This window comes from Ciconia boyciana, chromosome 1 (assembly GCF_034638445.1).
Source record: "Ciconia boyciana chromosome 1, ASM3463844v1, whole genome shotgun sequence".
Classification (NCBI taxonomy): Eukaryota; Metazoa; Chordata; class Aves; order Ciconiiformes; family Ciconiidae; genus Ciconia; species Ciconia boyciana.
In genome coordinates, this window is record NC_132934.1 from 204,778,922 (window position 1) to 204,796,102 (window position 17,181).

Below are 17,181 nucleotides of genomic sequence, written 5' to 3' on the forward strand. Positions count from 1 at the left end.
TCTGAAACACTGACAGGCTTGGGGCATCGACCACCTTGCTAGGAAGCCTGTGCCAGTGTTTGACCACCCTCTTGGTAAAGAAATGTTTCCTAAATATAATCTTTTCCTCATGGAAGTGTCTTCCCACTCACTTCTCTAGTGATTAGTTATTCTAAATTCAATTATAAGTTTATGATCTGTTTATATTCATTTTATGCAACAAATTTTTAGCATAAATAGTCCTTCCCCTTCTCTAGGTATACTTATGCTACAATCAGTCTTTCAGCTGTTCCTTAACTGAGTTCATTAATACCATAAAGATGATTCAACTGTTTATAGTTCATCCTCTCAACAGGACTGCATATCTGTTTTCTTACTAGCACTGGTGGCTGAGCAATGCAGTTCATAGCTCTGTCTTGATAAGGAACCCCTCTGGTGACACATCACAGAACTGCATTTACAGAACCATGTTTTAAGCCTATCACCAGCATTCAACTGATTATTACAGCTCTTTCACACAACCCCTATACTCATTTTTAATCCTTAAAATTCATGGGTTTGTGCTTCATATTAAAATTCATTTCACTTAATACTACAGGCTTGGGAATTCATCCAGTGGCTATAGCTACCTTAGGTCAGATATCATGAATGTCATTTTTGCCCTTCAAACCCATCAAGATCAACCATATGACCACATCTCAGGACTGCAGCATTCTGCCCTCCTCCCACAGGTCTTTCCATTTTATGCAACTCTGCTTTAGCGTATGTTCTAGTACCAAATCATAGCCCTTCCAGCTTAATTGTTTTGATGGGGCCCTGTATCAAAGGCTTCAGAGCAATCCAGAAATGCTGCAGTGCTGTATTTGGTTTTTTATTTTAAAAAAACTATTAAAACAAGATCATGTTACTGTGATAATATTCAGTAACTTGAACATTATCCCTTTGAAAATCTTTCATACCTTTCCTTTTTGTTTAGACTTTTAAAGCTCTTATGTACTTATGCCACTCTATTTTTGCCCTGAAGACATACATAGCATTCTTAACATGCTTTATTGCAAAAGATATAAGCAACAAAATTACAATATTGCCAAAAGCAAAGTGGAACGGCATCAGAGACTGAAAATTGCCTAGATAACTCAAGAGGTTAAGAATTTAGCTGTGATATGGAAGCAGATGGAATGAGAATGGACCTATGCAGAATGTAAACCTGTTCTCTAGACAACACTGAAGGAGTCCTGATTGATTGGTGTATGACCAAATAGCAGTCTTAAAAAACAGGGAAAACTTAAACAAGTTTAGGAATCTACATTTGACAGTTCTCACAAACAGCATAGACACAGGGACTGCCAATTCCTGGTTTTGTTCCTGCAGTGTCTAAGCTTTAGCTTGCATTAGAATTTAGTGTTTCCTTTGCTATAAACACACTACTTTGAAGACTAGATCAGTGATTAATTTTATCCCTCAGTGTCAGATCATCCCTATACTTCAAAACATCCAATTCAGGAACTCTGAAAACTGAAAAAATAAAAGGGACTCCAAGTTCTGGAGGCTCTTAAGTGTCCTTTTAGAATATCAAGAGGAAATACATTCTCACTCTGATACTCAAACTTTTGAGTTTGTCTATTGTTTGTTCTGACCTTCTCCACATCAAGTTTAAAGCAGTTTGGAAACCAAGGTGTTGCACCTGGCCAGCACTGAGGTGATGGGTGCTTCTAAGGTGTTAGAAGAAAAACTATGTAACTCAGTTTCCTTGACAGGGTTCATAAAGAAAGCAATGAGTGTCTGTATAAACAGGGTGCTTTCTTCTTTAGATTGTTGCATATATGACTTAATCTTTTCTAAAGACTTTATTCTTCCATTAGAATTGAAGCTCTCTTCCATTGGGCAAATCACAACCCTAACTAATCCTATACTCCTTAAGTACTGAGTATTTAACTTTTCTGTCTGCCAAAAGACTAGAGCATCAGTAAGTCAAGCTATATGGATCCAAGAGAGGGATCTTTGTTCTGACCAAGTCTACACCCTCTAACACATGAGCTTAGAAATCTTTGGCAAGTTCTCCAGCTTTTCCCTAACAAAAATTCACCAGGCCAAAGCTAAATGTGAAGGCCACTGCTAGGACGTTCCTTATCGTGCAGTTTCCTGCAATGTTCCAGCATATTTTGATCTCTTCAAAGAGAAAACCATAACTCACCTGTTTATTTTTTGAAACTAGCACAGCAGGATCTGCTGTTTGGAGTTCTGCTCTTCCTTGCACAGGATGTATGCAATATCCCAGACTCAGGCTTGAAGGGTCCCGTGGCAGCAGCCATCAGTGAGGAAGCTGGGCTGGAGCATCAGCAACAGTTGTGATCACACACTCAATTAAAAACAGAAACAAAGGACTGGTGACTTAGTATTGTCTCAGGAAGTTTACTCCCTGTGCTAGTAACCTCCAGAGCAAGAGTGACAACAATTGCATGTTAAGTAGTTCAACAGAACAGAGAATACCTTTTTGTGTCCACAATACATCTCCTGCCTGAATTCATATACCTGAGGCGGGTCCCTTCAGGAATAACTAACAGCAAGAAAACTGAATTTGCAAGTTCAGTCCATCTGCAACATTAAACACAATACTGCATACCCCAGCCTCACTACAGTACAATTGCCACAATGCAGAATTAAAGGCAGATGAATACACTGTTTACAATGTCACATGCTTGTCTTCTTCTAATGTCTTGTGAGGAATATAGCAAAGAACCAAGTGCTGAGAGCATGGCACTATAGTTACCAAACAACCACTAACTCTCTCAGTCACAAAAAGCAGTAATATAAAGATTTTCCTTTTATATCATGCTAACAGAGTTCCTAGATATTTCATATACAGCCATTCATTTCAGCATATAAGAGCAGTGCTCTGTTATAACGACTGGTGGCAGTCTCATCACTCACGGATGCTAGGACTGCATGCTGTCTGCAATTTGAAGAGCGCTGGGCTTCCTGGTCAATGCTCAGAAGCAAACAAGAGAAAGATATGCATTCAGTTAAAAAAAGAACATTAAAAAACCCCATGCAGGAAACTGCTAAATAATTAAAGTGAAGCTTCATGGCACTTGCTTCACAAAACATATAGCTGCCTCTCAGAACACCACTGTATCTTGCAGTATCTCGGGCCAGTATCAGAAACTGCAACTGCTCCAGGCTAGATCCTTTGCAGATATGGTAACTTTCATTCAAGTAAAGAAACTGCTCATTTATAGAAGCTGAGAATATTGCCATCTGTCCTCATCTTACAGCCAGTCTGACCACTGAACCCCAATGATACCAAAGTTCCTACCTTCTACACCCCCTAAGCCATGCAAACACACTCTACCGGCTCAAGACAAGCTACGGACCTGGAACCCTGATGTCTGAGAACTTCAGCTGCTTGATCAGCAGAGCTGCACAGGAAGCTGGGGGCCAGGGGGGCTGTTGATGGCTGTTTAACCCAGCCAAAGCTCTGGAAAATGCTTTCAAAGAAGGAAGGGGACACAGAACAAAGTGTGAATGTGGTCAGCTGGTTCACAAGTAACAGAAGTCACTTGATCCTCTCCAAACATAACACTATGCAGTCAGTCTCCTCCACAGTTTAACATTTTGCTAGGGTTCTGTTTGCAATATGCTACAGACAACTAGTTTTATTATAGCTTTCTTGGAATAGTACTGAGGAGAGTGTAACTGCTCACATGTACAGCATTATAGATCAGGGCAGCCACAATCATTATAGTGGGGAGTAGTGGAAAGCCACAACCTAGATTAGCCTTCCTGCCAAAACGAAGTCAAAGAATTTTACCCGGTAGTTTCTAGATCAAGTTCTTCCACTTTTCAGAAAGTGGTTCAGGTGCCTAGATGCAGGCAGCCAGTGCTGTTTGAAGCTGCCCAGAATATTCAAAACACTCACCAAACCAGGGCTGACAGGTATGTTGCAGGTCCCGAGATACACTCAGGCATCACAAATGACATTGAACACCTGAATCCCTCAGTTTTAAAGCCCTCTATATATCCTGTCATCTGATGTATATGTAGTAACAGCAATGTTGGAAAAACTCTGACCCCATATGGTTCTAAAGAAAAATGCATTGCTTAAAAAGTCTGCCTGCTACTATGTTCTTCCCTATCCTCTTTCCTGTTCAGAAATAGGGCTTACATACTAACAATGCACTCTTTAGGTGAGCCTGATCTCTCCAGCTCCCCCTGCAGACTCATCTCGATCTGTAGAAAGTATACTTGGTTCTAATACTACTAATTTCTGGGTCTGAACATCAAATTTCAAGTCATGCGCTTTACTCCGTAACAAGTTTTCATAATCTTTGACAACTTTTTAAGTTGGTACACAAGACAAAAGAGCCTTCAGAAACATTTCAAAACCAGAAAAACAAAAGTATGTTAATCAAACCTGTTTAAAACTACATGCTAGGTTTGAAACATTTACATTTTTAACATCAAAATTAAAGGGAGGATATGTACCCGTCCTCCCTCCATACAAGTTAGACAAAAGCCTGCATTTAAAAGAATTACAGCAAGCCAATCTACAATTAAAAGAATCCTATGTACTGCAAGGAATGTATGCCAAAGCATTAAAATAACTATGGTGCCTGCATTAAACACTGTTGCAGAAATTATGGAAGAATGGATGAAACCAGACATCAGTGTTGCTGAATTCACACTAAAAATGTTTAAAGACAAACCAGGCCAGACTCTTACACCCCTCCCCTAACCCCCCAGAGAGCAAAGCAAGACTTCTTCAAAATTAGTATCTCCAGTATTATTTTGAAAGGGACTCTCACCCAGGAGGTACTGCTTGGAGATACAGGGCAAAGACAAATAGATGATAACTAGAATGTATTTGTATCTTCCTTTGCACAATTGTCCTCAATAAATTTAGTGATCAGTACCACGGATGGAAACATGCTGAATCTGCTAATGAATCAGCCTCAACCACATAATTAACAAATAAAAGTACATGTTTTGGCCCTTTTTAGCTAGCCAAAACTTTGATTCAATGCTGTGGCTGCAATTATGCTAGAAATATAACATACCACTAACTCCACACACAGTCTAAATTCCAAACTCAGTGGACAGATTTCCCAAGATGGCAGGTGATTATAGCAGGAGACCCAGAGGTTTCTTTCACAGACTTAGAAGGGGACTTTTTAAAATTACAACTCAGATGTACAACAGGAAACATGTATACAAATGCCAAACATACAGCATCTGTAAGTATGAATGGAAATTTGTTAGTGACAAACATTTCCCCCACTTAATACAAGCCTTGCTCTAAACACTATGCAACCATTACGCAGGGTAAGTCACTATAATGAGTCACAAGTTACATAGCCCACACAAGTTTTTTTTAATATATACACTTTACTACTTTCATACATATGGGGTGCTCTCTTTTTAGAAGAGATTAACCCATGTATGGCTTTTAGCTATACATCAGGTGATGAAAGCCAGTTACACACACACAACTTGCAAACATTGGCATCCTGAAACTGAGAGGTCCACACTTCGGCATTGATATATGACTGAAGACAACTGACATCACCACTGCAGGATCCAATGCCATTATCCTGGCAGTATTCTCCCACTGTTTGAGAAATACCTATGTGCACTTTCCCTCTGTAGGTATCTGCTATGCAAGTCTAGGGATACAAAGCTGAAAAGGGTAAAGAGTCAACCAGTAAGGAAATAGGAGTCCCTGGACTACCAGCTTACAAAACAAGACCCAAGACTTCAGAGGGGACTGGAAGATCCTACTGTTTAATTGCACAATCACTATAAAGTTCCAATCACAGAAAAGTAGCTTTTACCTTTTAATCCCAAGCGTAAAGGCTATGTTGCTGTACAGCTACCCTCTGCCTCATCTCTAAGGTCATGAGGACCATTCCTGGCCAGGATTTCTATTTTTTTGAAAAATCAAGATGGAAGGAAGATGCTGTTAGGGGTTGGTTTTTTTTTTTTTTTTTTTTTTTTGGGGGGGGGGGGGGGGGGGGTATTTGTTTCTTTCTAAATAAGGATAAAAATCTGAATCCCTCACTTTACCAGAGGGAATCACCAAGCAGCACAGAAGTTCACTTTCCTGTTCAAAAATGAAAGACACATAGAATTAAGTTTTATTGTACTTTTGCAGGCAAACAAACACCACCAAACTTTTGTTAGGAAAAGACAGCATTCTAGTCACTGCAGCCTACAAAGAAAAGCCAACCATGGGAACAGAGTAAGCAAACACTCATTTGAGAAGTAGAAATATTTTAATTCAGTCTTCATATAAACTATTAATACACATTACACAAATATCTAGACATGAACAAAACTCGAAGTCCTACTGTTCCTGCAACAGTTAGCCTCTTTTCTCCTCAAGTCCACAAGAAAGCCAAAACAGAACCAAAAGAGTAGCTGAAGTTAATTAATATTAATTATTAATAAACAGCAATCTTAATATATTTCCTCACATCCACATGGAGGAAACTCATGAGAAGAGTTATGCCAAGCTCCATTTTAGGAACCCAGTCAGAAAATTTTTTATTCAGACTGACATAAGGGCATACTGGTGAAACTGCTTTCCTTACTCAGAAAGGAAAGCTACAAAAACCTCACCTTAGTAGTGAGTTCATTTTGTGAACAGAAATAGTCTTTGGCAAGGAAGACCTAGCATATTCATAATGATGATACAATTTACCATTACATGACGGTGTTAGGTAGTTGATTAATCATCTTCTCTACCACAATTTTCCATTCTTAAAACACTGCTGGCTTAAGCTTCAGCAGTTGGAGGATTACAAGAACAAAGACATTGTGCAAGTTTCCCTCCTTACGAAAGAAATGTACGAACGGTACCCTTTATTGTCCCCCTGCAAATAGGGCATTTTCTAAGGGATGGTGCACATTCTTTGCATACCACTAAGTGACCACACGGAATAAAAACAATAGAAACTTCTTTGTCCATGCAAACTTTACATGTTCTTTCTTCTTGCAATCTTCTTAATTGTTCTTCCATAGGTAAACCTGAAAAAAATTATTTAACTTTTTAAGAAGCCTGAATATATGTGCACTCTAATTAGAATACAGCCATGTTCCATTTCACCCTTTATTTCCCTACCATGATTGCATCTTATTCACTAAATATAGATAGCAGTGAGAAAATAAGTACATTTTCCACAGCTCATAAAGTGACATGCAAGGAACTATGTACTTTCCACTTTTGTCAGAGAAACAGCTCAGGGATTGGAGGCCAACTGTAGTTCTTGAGACCAACCAACATTTACATTTTAACAAATGCTTGGTTATTAGAAGCACAGAGGCACAGCCTGACTGGTGGAAGTGAGCTATATTCAGGCTTGTATACTTTTCTGCAGTCTATTAACATATTAAACTACAGGACTAAGAACCAGAGCAAACTCAGTCCCATGTCTGACAAGGTTTTACCTACCCAGCTGTTAGTCAATCTAGATCTTAGGACACCTATAATCCACTTTGGAAATCAGAGAGGATGATATCTGCTGTGAAATGCTAACCCTACTATTCACTGTCCAGTCTTTGCCAAATGCCTGAACAAGAGCTTGTACCAGGATCAAGTCCAGCACATGCTTGAATTGTTGAGCTCCAGAAAGCTCTACCTCCTTTGGTGCAAAAGCACGTGCAAGGCACAGGATATAGCTCTTAGCAGACAGACTTGCTTGCAAGTCTGCGCATGCACTTAACTTTCAGCTAAATCCATCTTACCAAAGCAAAATTAGGGAGAGGGTAAAGCATAAAACCTAATTCTTAACCAAAGTAATTTTCTTTTTTATGATGTTAGCTATTTGTCCCACAATACCCTTTAAAGCAAGAAAGAGTTTTAAGATACCTGAAACATCTTCTGTGGGAACATACTTCATGTTTTTGTCCACTAAAATAAGAGGAAAAAAAAAATCTTAGTCATTTGACTACTCTATAGTCAAACAGCATCTGATTTTTTTATTGTAGGTTGCTATGACAGCACTAATTAGAATTCTATAAACTTACATCCTTTAAAAAAAAAGGAGACATACCAAATAAATCTTTGTACAGTACAGGGTCACAATCTCGTAGACAGTTTCTGAATATGCTGGCTGCTTCATTTCCTTTCACTAAAACTGTATCTATCAGCTCCCTTGCTTGCAGTGCTGTCTGAGTCTTTTGCTTAATAACATCATGCTCAAGTTCCGTTATCACTTTAGCTGATAGTAAACTCCCAAGGATTGGAAGTACACATGTTAAACGCTGGAATAAAGCCATTCGATTCTTCCGGATTAAGGACAAGTCATCTGGAACGCAAAGGGGATTAGATGTTTGTTAGGAATACACTACTCCAAGTTGCTTTCTGCTTAACAATAATCGATACATTCTTTAAACTCTACTTGAAATGTTCACTTGCTACACATCATTAATAAAGACCTCAGTAAGTTTTAGTGGTATTCACATAAGAACAGACTTAAGAAAACCACATACAAGCCTTTTCACCAATGAAACCTCCTGCTCCCATCTCTACGTTAAATTATCTGAGGGGATCTTGTCTAACTTCACACTAGCAAGACTTACGTTCTCTGCAGAATTGCAAAGAAAAACCAACACCTCCGCATAACACCAACGCTAACTCACCGACAACCGACAGGTCAACTTTAGTCAGTGGCAGTCAAAATCATGTCTGAGATGTACATAGAATCAAGCTTTTCTAAGAGGTGTCCAACAGAATTATGTGCAATAAAACTAGAAGTACAGCACAACCAGACTCGGGAGATTTTTTTTAGTCTATCACAAACAACAACAAAAAAATCATTTCCATTAAGATTTAATGGCTGAATCCATCTATGCTTTTTTGATAGAACATGCAAGGAGGAAAGAAGCAGTCTTAATCCAATTTATAACTGAAAATTTTCACTACTGCTTCACAGACTCAAAAATAGTAGGATTTTTTTAGGCTTCAAAACTGATATGGTATTAAAACAATAGGAAATGTTAAAGACACATCAAATAAACACTGTTAAATAGCTGACCTACATGGTTGAGTCAGACACAGAAAAGCAGACCTTTGGCCATCTTACAGAATCTAAATTTGTAAGAGTTTATGGCCTCTTCTAGGAGGTGAATATGGTGGCTCACTGATTCAAGTAGCTTAAAGGGCAGACAAATTTGGAAAAAAATTAGTAGAGTGTGCCAAGTAAAGTATTTTCATTCCATTTATTTTATTAACAGCAATATAAAGGCACACAAATTTAAAAAAATATGGCTTTGTTCCTGTGGAGACAAATCAGATAATTTTGAACTCTTGGCACCTGTATGAACCATCCTCCTGAAACGAAATGTATCCTAGACTGCTAGTTCCATACACATACTCTGACGATGCTTTTACAGAAGCTTATCCTAAAATCACTTAGTGAATAAAAACAATTATAAAAACTATACATAATACAAACCACTTCTGCTTTCACTTTTATTCATGCCTTATGCGTACCTGATGCCACTTCTTCAAATTGTCTCTCTTTCTCTTCTTCCCTCTTCTCATCTTCAGCAGTGAGCAGATCAGACACAAGATCATTAACAGTCTTGTAGTTTTCTCCAGTGGCCAAGATTTTACTTTGCACTGTTTGCTTTATTAGTCTTCTACTGAATCCCATCTCTAAGGCAGCTTTAACCACAGGTGTGTTCATCATGATTACATCTTCTGAATGGCTCTCTCCAGGTTCAAAATGAATAACTAATCAAAGAAGAAAATCACCATGTATAATATAAATAATAAAATACCTATACAACCCAGAAGTCAGACACATCGATATTACCTACACACATGCATATATACATGAATACCTAGCATTAAAATGTTTCAATGGTTAAACAGACTTTAAGCAGTTAGTTTTAAAAATGGAAGCCAGTTACTTGGATTCAATTGGATTGAATCCATGATAAACTTCAATCCATGTCAGGCCTTCACTAAAATCTAGGATAATCCAGAAAAACCACAGAGAATTCCATTATGTCTTAGCAGCTTTTTTTATACTTAGTGATTTCTAACTTCAGCCTTTAAAAATGTATTGAGGGGCAGGGTGTCAAAATTCAGAGTTTATAGTACAAACAATTACTCTACTCCAGCTCTTGATCAGTATTTTCCGTTCAATTTACTAAGCACCAGACACGTGGGATTCTGACTCACTGTCCTCAACCATCAGGGACTATGATAGCATAACCCACTCACCCTCTGGGAGGAGTTTATTTCCACCATAAACTAGAGTCCAGCTCAGAAAGACTTCACTTTGTCAGCTTGTCTTACCCTCTCCTTGACCACTGCTCCTCAACTCAGAGGATTTACCTAGCTTCATGCCTGAAAATGGAGTTGCATAATTGCATAGTCATGACACCCACTAGCAACTGTTCCACCAAGTTTGATACCATAGGTCAAGTTAACAAGTGCCAAATTTACTTGTTTTGTTTAATCCAACCGTGAAACTAAAAACCACAAATACAGCAGATGCCAAGCATTCAAAACCAAAAATCTTAGTATGACCTGCTAGTATAAAAATAAGGAAAATGAAAGATGAGATCTCTTAAAGGTGCTTCCTTGAAGTTCATCCATATAACATTGAAGCTACCTAACTTTTATCATTAATTAAACCCTTAGATTTTCTTGGAAACAGCAATATTATAAGAATCGTTAAGCAAGTTAGCTTTGAATAGCCAATCATTAAGTTTGCAAAGTGCTGAGGAAGTTCAAAAACGTGCTTTAATATACATACTTGGGGGATCAATGTTTTCATCTACAGGCGTATCAGAGGTTGACAAGAGCTGTGGAACACAACGGAACTACATTAGTATCAAAGTATTGCTTTTCCAATACATTGCTTTGTATTGCTTTTCCAATACATTCTTCCGTCATCAACCATGCTAAGCTTTTTATCTGAATGGTACCCATTAAGTATTTTACATGCAGTTACACAAGTCTGCAAATTTGTGCAACTATATAACCAATATAAAGTTAGTGCTGACAACTTCCATGAAGAGAAGTTTGGCTTACTCTTGCTAGAAGCATTATGGATGGACAGCCTGAATTATTTCTATGACTGATTTCTGAAGTAACAATTACTGATCTGAGTTATTCACTGAAACTTACATAATCAGAATTTCCCTCTCCTGACACAAAGGAGCTCACTGCCTCATAACACTTTCCATAAGTAATTTGTACAGGTTAAACTCTACTAGTCCAAGTCCATTAGCCATGGTTCAGCACTGGTTTCATTTTTGTGCTCATGAAAAGCATTTATCATGTTAGAAACCTAGTAGAAATATATGCAGAAATAAGGCAGAAATGGACCAAACTCCCAAAAAGAATGTAGCACTCTTCAGCAAGGGAAAAACAAAGTTACAGAACAGTAAAGTTTACCTGTTCAAGAAGATGGGGGAACCTGGCCTGAATTTGACTTACAAACTCTCCTCCTTTTACACGAAGCAGATACTCACACCTGAAACATTGACAAAAGTGTACTAAATTATACTTTCCTACAAAGAAAAAAATACAGAAGAATAAAACAGTTTACAATAACACAGCATAACTTAAATACATGTTTCTCTTCCTTCAGCAGGGAAAGAGTTCTCTTAATTGGAAGCTTGATACAGCCTAGAGGCTGGTGACACTTTGATAAAGCTTTTCCATGACGTTCAGCAGTCAGTGGGCTTAGGTATATAAATGCAGTAGAGCTTTATGGTCTGCTACCACTTCTAATCAAAATGGCATGTCATGAGAAATGATACTGTGTCAGCATCAGTACAAAGTGCAGTGATAAACTGTTTCTATCTTGCATCTCACCATTCTTATCTCCTACTCAAATCATTCAAAAGAAGTTAACAAAATTTAACACCACTATCAAAGCCTTATCTGCTTTACTAATGCAGAGTTGTATCTCTTAAGTACATTTAGTGACAGGCATAACACAGAAGGAAACAAAAGGTGTCATTTAACTCTACGTACATCGCGTAGTCCAACAGTAGCTGGTAAACTGCCTGTGAAAGACTAGTTGGAGATCTACGATGTGAAGAATTATTATTAGCTTTCCTGAAATTAAGTGCAGCTATTTCCGTCATTAATATAGGTAGAGATTTCCACAGGCACAGATAGCAATTAAGTATGCAATTGCCATTTAATTATGGGGGACATATTAAAAAGTTATTTCTGTCATTTTCCCAATAGAGACATGTTAAACAACTGCCAAAACCTTCTTCACAAGCCTTTCCACACCTAAGAAATGAAACTGCACCTGCTGAAAAACTGGTTCAAGAACATTCAGCATGGGCACAGAACTAGACCAAAGGAGTCAGATGTTCCTTCTACTTCATTTCTTAGCAGCTGTTGCACTCCTCAGTCTGCTTTCTGACTGCTTCTCTTGGATAAGTATGCTCATTAACAATGCAGCCTCACTTACTAATAGTGATTTGGGGATGCATGCAGCTTTTAATTATGAAGTGGAAAGCATTAAATATCATGCTTAATGAAGAAATGTTTTAATTAACTATTAAGTGCAGTACACATCTGCCAAAATTAAAAGTATTTGAGCAGTAAGGATGTGAATAAATATATGATAAAGTTTTTGCAAGTTACCTTGGAAACCACTTTGCATGCTCAATCCATGGATCATCTCCAGATTCCCAGCACCTTAACCCACCATCACAGCAAAAACACTTGACATCATCGTTGCGGCCTTTAAAAAAAAAAAAAAAATCAAGGTAAAATATCTAGCGAACATTCACACAATTTACTTTAATTTAAATGCTGACATAGCAATATGAATAAAACCAGAGACATCAGTTTTTCTTACCTACATAGTAAAAGCCAGCATCTGCAAGCTGTTCAGGCTGAACTGGAATTCTAGCTGGCCAATTTATGAATGTTTTAACACGTGCTTCATGGGTTTGCATGCTCACATTTGAAACATTGAAACCTGTCTGATCTCGGGTAAGGTTTTCAACGAAAGGGCAGTTAGGAAAGTGTCTCCGATGCTCTGACATAGCATTATCTTTTGGTTCCCAGTTACTCAGCTGACCACCACAGGTGAAACAAGCAACTTTGTCTGCTGTCCCCAAGTAATAAAGTCCAGCCTTTGCCAGATCAGTGGGCGAGAGAAACATCAGTGGCCATGAGTGAAAAGTGCGTAGTCTAGCATCTTCTGTACTCATAGAAGGATTGTGAAGTTTAGGTCTCAAGAATGAAAGGTCTTCAACCGCCCTAGTAGTTACTGGGTCTTGAGGAAAACTGGAAAAAGAGCCACTGAAATATCCAACTTGTTCTAAACTTGGAGAAAGTGTTATGGAATGTAGAGATGGTGAGAGACTGTTTGCGGCCGAAGACAAAAAGGCAGAACGAGAGGACAGTCCAAGGTTGTTAACTGAAAGCATGTTTTGAACAAAACTGCAGCTGGGATGCAGCTGTTTATGTTTTTCCATAGCATTATCTCCTGGTTGCCAGTTGTCCAATGTTAAGCCACAACTGAAGCACTTCACTTTATCTTGCACACCGGTGTAATAAAACCCAGCCCGGGCAAGACTTCGTTCCGACACTGGCACATTAACAGGGAAAGCAGAAAATGTCGACATTCTGTAGAGTTCACAGGATAAGTCATACTTCAGTTCACCACACAAAGCACTCTGCTTCATGATGCTAGCCAAGAAAGGGCTATTTTCCATTATGTTCATAATGGACTATTTTTGGAAGAATGGGACAAGTCTTCCTCTGGGAGGTAGTTGTGTGCATTAAAGGCAATTCAGAATAACCCCTGCCTGTACAAAAGTGAGAACCTGAAAACAAAACACTTTAATGTGCAACCTTGCAAGTGTATGTGAATAGAATTAGCCTCCTGATTGACAGCCTTTAAACATTTGGGAAGTTCTTGTACTTTAGTTTACACAACTACTTTCAGTGCAAAAGCTGCCCCATCCCATTTTGACAATTGAAGAAAGCACATCAAAAAGGACTTTCCCTTGAATTATATAGGCATCACATGCTTTCCTTGTACTGTATATCTGGGAGAGCAGTATCAATTTGTCAGGCTAGTGGAGGTGGGATCCAGAGGGAAAAAACCTCAAATGGGTTTATCAAAATCCTTTGTCAATAAAGAAACTAAAATGGGGGGCAACTAAAACAACATCATTTTTAACCAGAACATATGTTAAGTGATTTAAGAACTATTTCACCCTAGACAGCTGATGAATATGCAGCTTATACACATGTAAAGATTTTAGTTTGTAAACCTCATTAGGAGGCTGAAAATAATGGTTTATCAAGCTCAAAAGGCATATGAAAAAAGGGCCCCTGAACTGACATTACTGAACTGATCTGGCATATTTGCTACTACTAGACTTCCAAAAAAACTGTCAGCTTCTGCATATTGTTGTAATAATTGTTAAGACTAAAGAAGTCAGTTTGTACTCAACTTCACATATATCAAATATTCAGCTATGAGATAAACAAATCCTATACACTGTCTCTGACAAGGATGAACTGTCTTAATTAACAAGCCTGGAATAGCCCCAGCCTTTTCTGTCTATAACATTGTCAGCACAGACTGAACAGAGTATTTCAGTTTTAACCTGGTGCCTTAGTTACAAGTATAGAGTTATCAAATTTAACATAAATGAATTGCCTTGTGTTGGGACATTCTAATGCTTTATACTGTTGAATTAAGTTTTTTCCGTATGCCATGTTTATGTCATACAGAAGCAAACAGAATCCTCAGATTAAAAAAAATTTTGAAGCCTTAGTTTCTTTATTTGTGCACAGAACTACCTCCCAGAGTTCAGACTGAAGTCCCTTCTAAGGTGCCTACGCCTCCATATTGATACTGACTGTTTGCAAGAAGAAACTGTAAGTATCTATAGTTTCAATCATTTAATTCTTTCGGGCGGAACAAAACCTGTAAGGAAGAAAGAGAGGAGTGTTTCAAAATATACAAAATGAGGTGCATGTAATGTCTATATAAACAGAAGCTACACAAATTGAAACACTAAAATCTCAACATAAGCTTTTTTGTAATGTTAGCTAGAAAGTTTCAGGGAGTCAACTTTAAAATCCACTCCATGTGACAGTATGTATACACTCAATTTCCCTGTTACTGACACACATGCAAAACTGTTTAATCCACAAGCACAACTTTTTTGGCCAATGCTTGATCACAATCAGGCTGCTTGATCACAAGCTGTATAACTAAAGGTAAGATCTGGTACTAAAGAAGTTAAATCCATTTAAATTGGCTTAAGCCTGCAGATTCTCAAACAATAAAGAGCCAGTTTTATTACACTGACTTAAATTAAGAGTACTGGAATTTCTTATTTAGGTAAATCCAATGATACTTGACATAGGACATCAGCAAAACTGAACTTCACCAAAAACTTCAGGTAAGAGCAAAGATAAAATTCAAAAGTTTTTAAATATATAATTTTATATTTATTTATATATACATATATAGCACTCTGTTCTACAGTATCAGTTCCTAAAAAGTTTTTCCAGGAAAGACTCAAAACAGATATGCTTGTCACGATGACACAGCCCTAGAGAAATCACCTACTGGAAAACAGCAGAGCACTTCCTACTTAACTCAGCAGCTCTTAGTAGATTTGTTCTTAATATGGTCACACTATTATTACCACTAGCTTCTTAGTCACTGAGGATACGAGTTACAAATGCCTTACACCAATCCACTCTTTTAACACAGATGGTGAGGCTAAGCTGTCAACATACATGAACAATGCTAGTCCAAGAAGTTAAGCCAGTTTCCGTACTGGAGAAAAGTCAGATACCTCAGAGTAAATGCCTGAAATATCAGACAAACTGAGATCCTGATAATCCTAAAACATTTAGGATCACTTAAACTTGAGATCCTGCAGTCACTCTCTACCAAACGCTCTTCTTCTAATATTATCCTCCACTATAGCCCTGAGGATCCTTGATTTCCAGAGTCACCCAGCTGCTCTGAATCTCATGCATTTTTTCTTCCATTATCCTGCAGCGACACTAAGAAGTTATTTAAGCCCAGAGTAATGACATTTAAAGCACAGCAACCTCAAAACTCAATTTAATATTCTTCTGCTCTTGTGTTGTAAGCCAGGCAAAACAAGTTTACCTTCTAAGCACCCTCCGCTAAGTGTACAGGTCTTGAGCACCGAAATCCACCTGGCGCGGCTTGTGCGCGGTCGCACACCCCCAGCGACAGCCCCAGGCCCCCCCTTGCCAGCCCCCGCCGCCCCTCCCCGGCACAGCAGGGCCTCGCTCGCCACTCCTCCACCCTCACGCTGCAGCCGCGACCGCGGGTTGCCGGGAGCCGTCCCGGGCCTCCTGCAGGGCCCAAGCCCCGCTCCCTGAGCGGCCATCCAGCAGGGCTGCCACGCTCCCCCTCCAGCGCCGGAGACCACGGCCTGGGGCAGAGCAGGCCCCTCAGTGCGGCCCGGGTCTCCCCCGCCGCCGGCCGAGCCCAGCGGCCACTGGCGGCGCCGCGAGGCTGGTGACAGACGCTGGTGACAGGCGCAGCCGCCTCCTGACACGACGCACCCTCACCCGCCGCCCCTCATCCGGGCGCGGAGACCCGACGCGGCCCGCACAGCAGCAGCAGCCGCAGCAGCGCACTACCGGCAGGGCCCCGGCAGGGCCCCACCAGGCCGCGGCCCGGCCCCGGCCCCGGCCCCGGCCCCGGCCCCTCCCCCATACTCACGGTTTACCGGTCGAGCCCCCCGCAGCGGGTGGCCTGGGGCGCGCCCCAGCCTATATACGGTGCCTGGCGAGAGGGCGGGGGGGGAGCGGTGCCCCTGCCCGGCACCGCCCCTGCCCAGGAAACTCCGAGTGGAGGCGCCGCGCCGGGAAAGCCCCGGCGGCCGCCGGGCGCATGCGCGGCTGACGAGGAGGGCGGGCGGCGGGCGGGGCCGGCCCTCCTTCGGTCCCTCCTCTCCCTCGGTCTCTCCCGCCGGGCCGGGGGGAGCAGGCGGCCTGTGGGGTTGTCCCTCCCGGCCCCCTCCCTAGCGAGCGCCTTCGTGTGGCGGTCGCCGGCGGGAGGAGCGTCCCCTTGGGCTGCCCGTGTCCCTCAGTCCTGGGGGCTGCGGCCAGCCAGCTCCTCCGTACGGCCTCGCCGCCCTCTCGCTCGTTCAAGTAGCTGCACTGAGGGCAGCGGGAGGCCCCGGCCCCGCCGGCGTCAG

At 40.4% G+C, this 17,181-nt stretch overlaps 1 protein-coding gene across 1 annotated transcript; it reads right to left on the reverse strand.

Annotated features, from left to right (window-relative positions):
- Positions 1-6,158: 6,158 nt before the first annotated feature.
- BIRC2 (baculoviral IAP repeat containing 2) lies at positions 6,159-16,887 on the reverse strand. Its single transcript, XM_072850647.1, has 9 exons — positions 16,704-16,887; positions 12,822-14,912; positions 12,605-12,704; positions 11,393-11,471; positions 10,749-10,797; positions 9,473-9,715; positions 8,031-8,285; positions 7,847-7,888; positions 6,159-7,005 (listed from the first exon to the last, which is right to left on the reverse strand). The coding sequence occupies exons 2-9, from the start codon at positions 13,693-13,695 to the stop codon at positions 6,812-6,814; spliced, it is 1,836 nt and encodes a 611-aa protein (XP_072706748.1). The 5' UTR covers positions 13,696-14,912; positions 16,704-16,887; the 3' UTR covers positions 6,159-6,811.
- Positions 16,888-17,181: the final 294 nt, after the last annotated feature.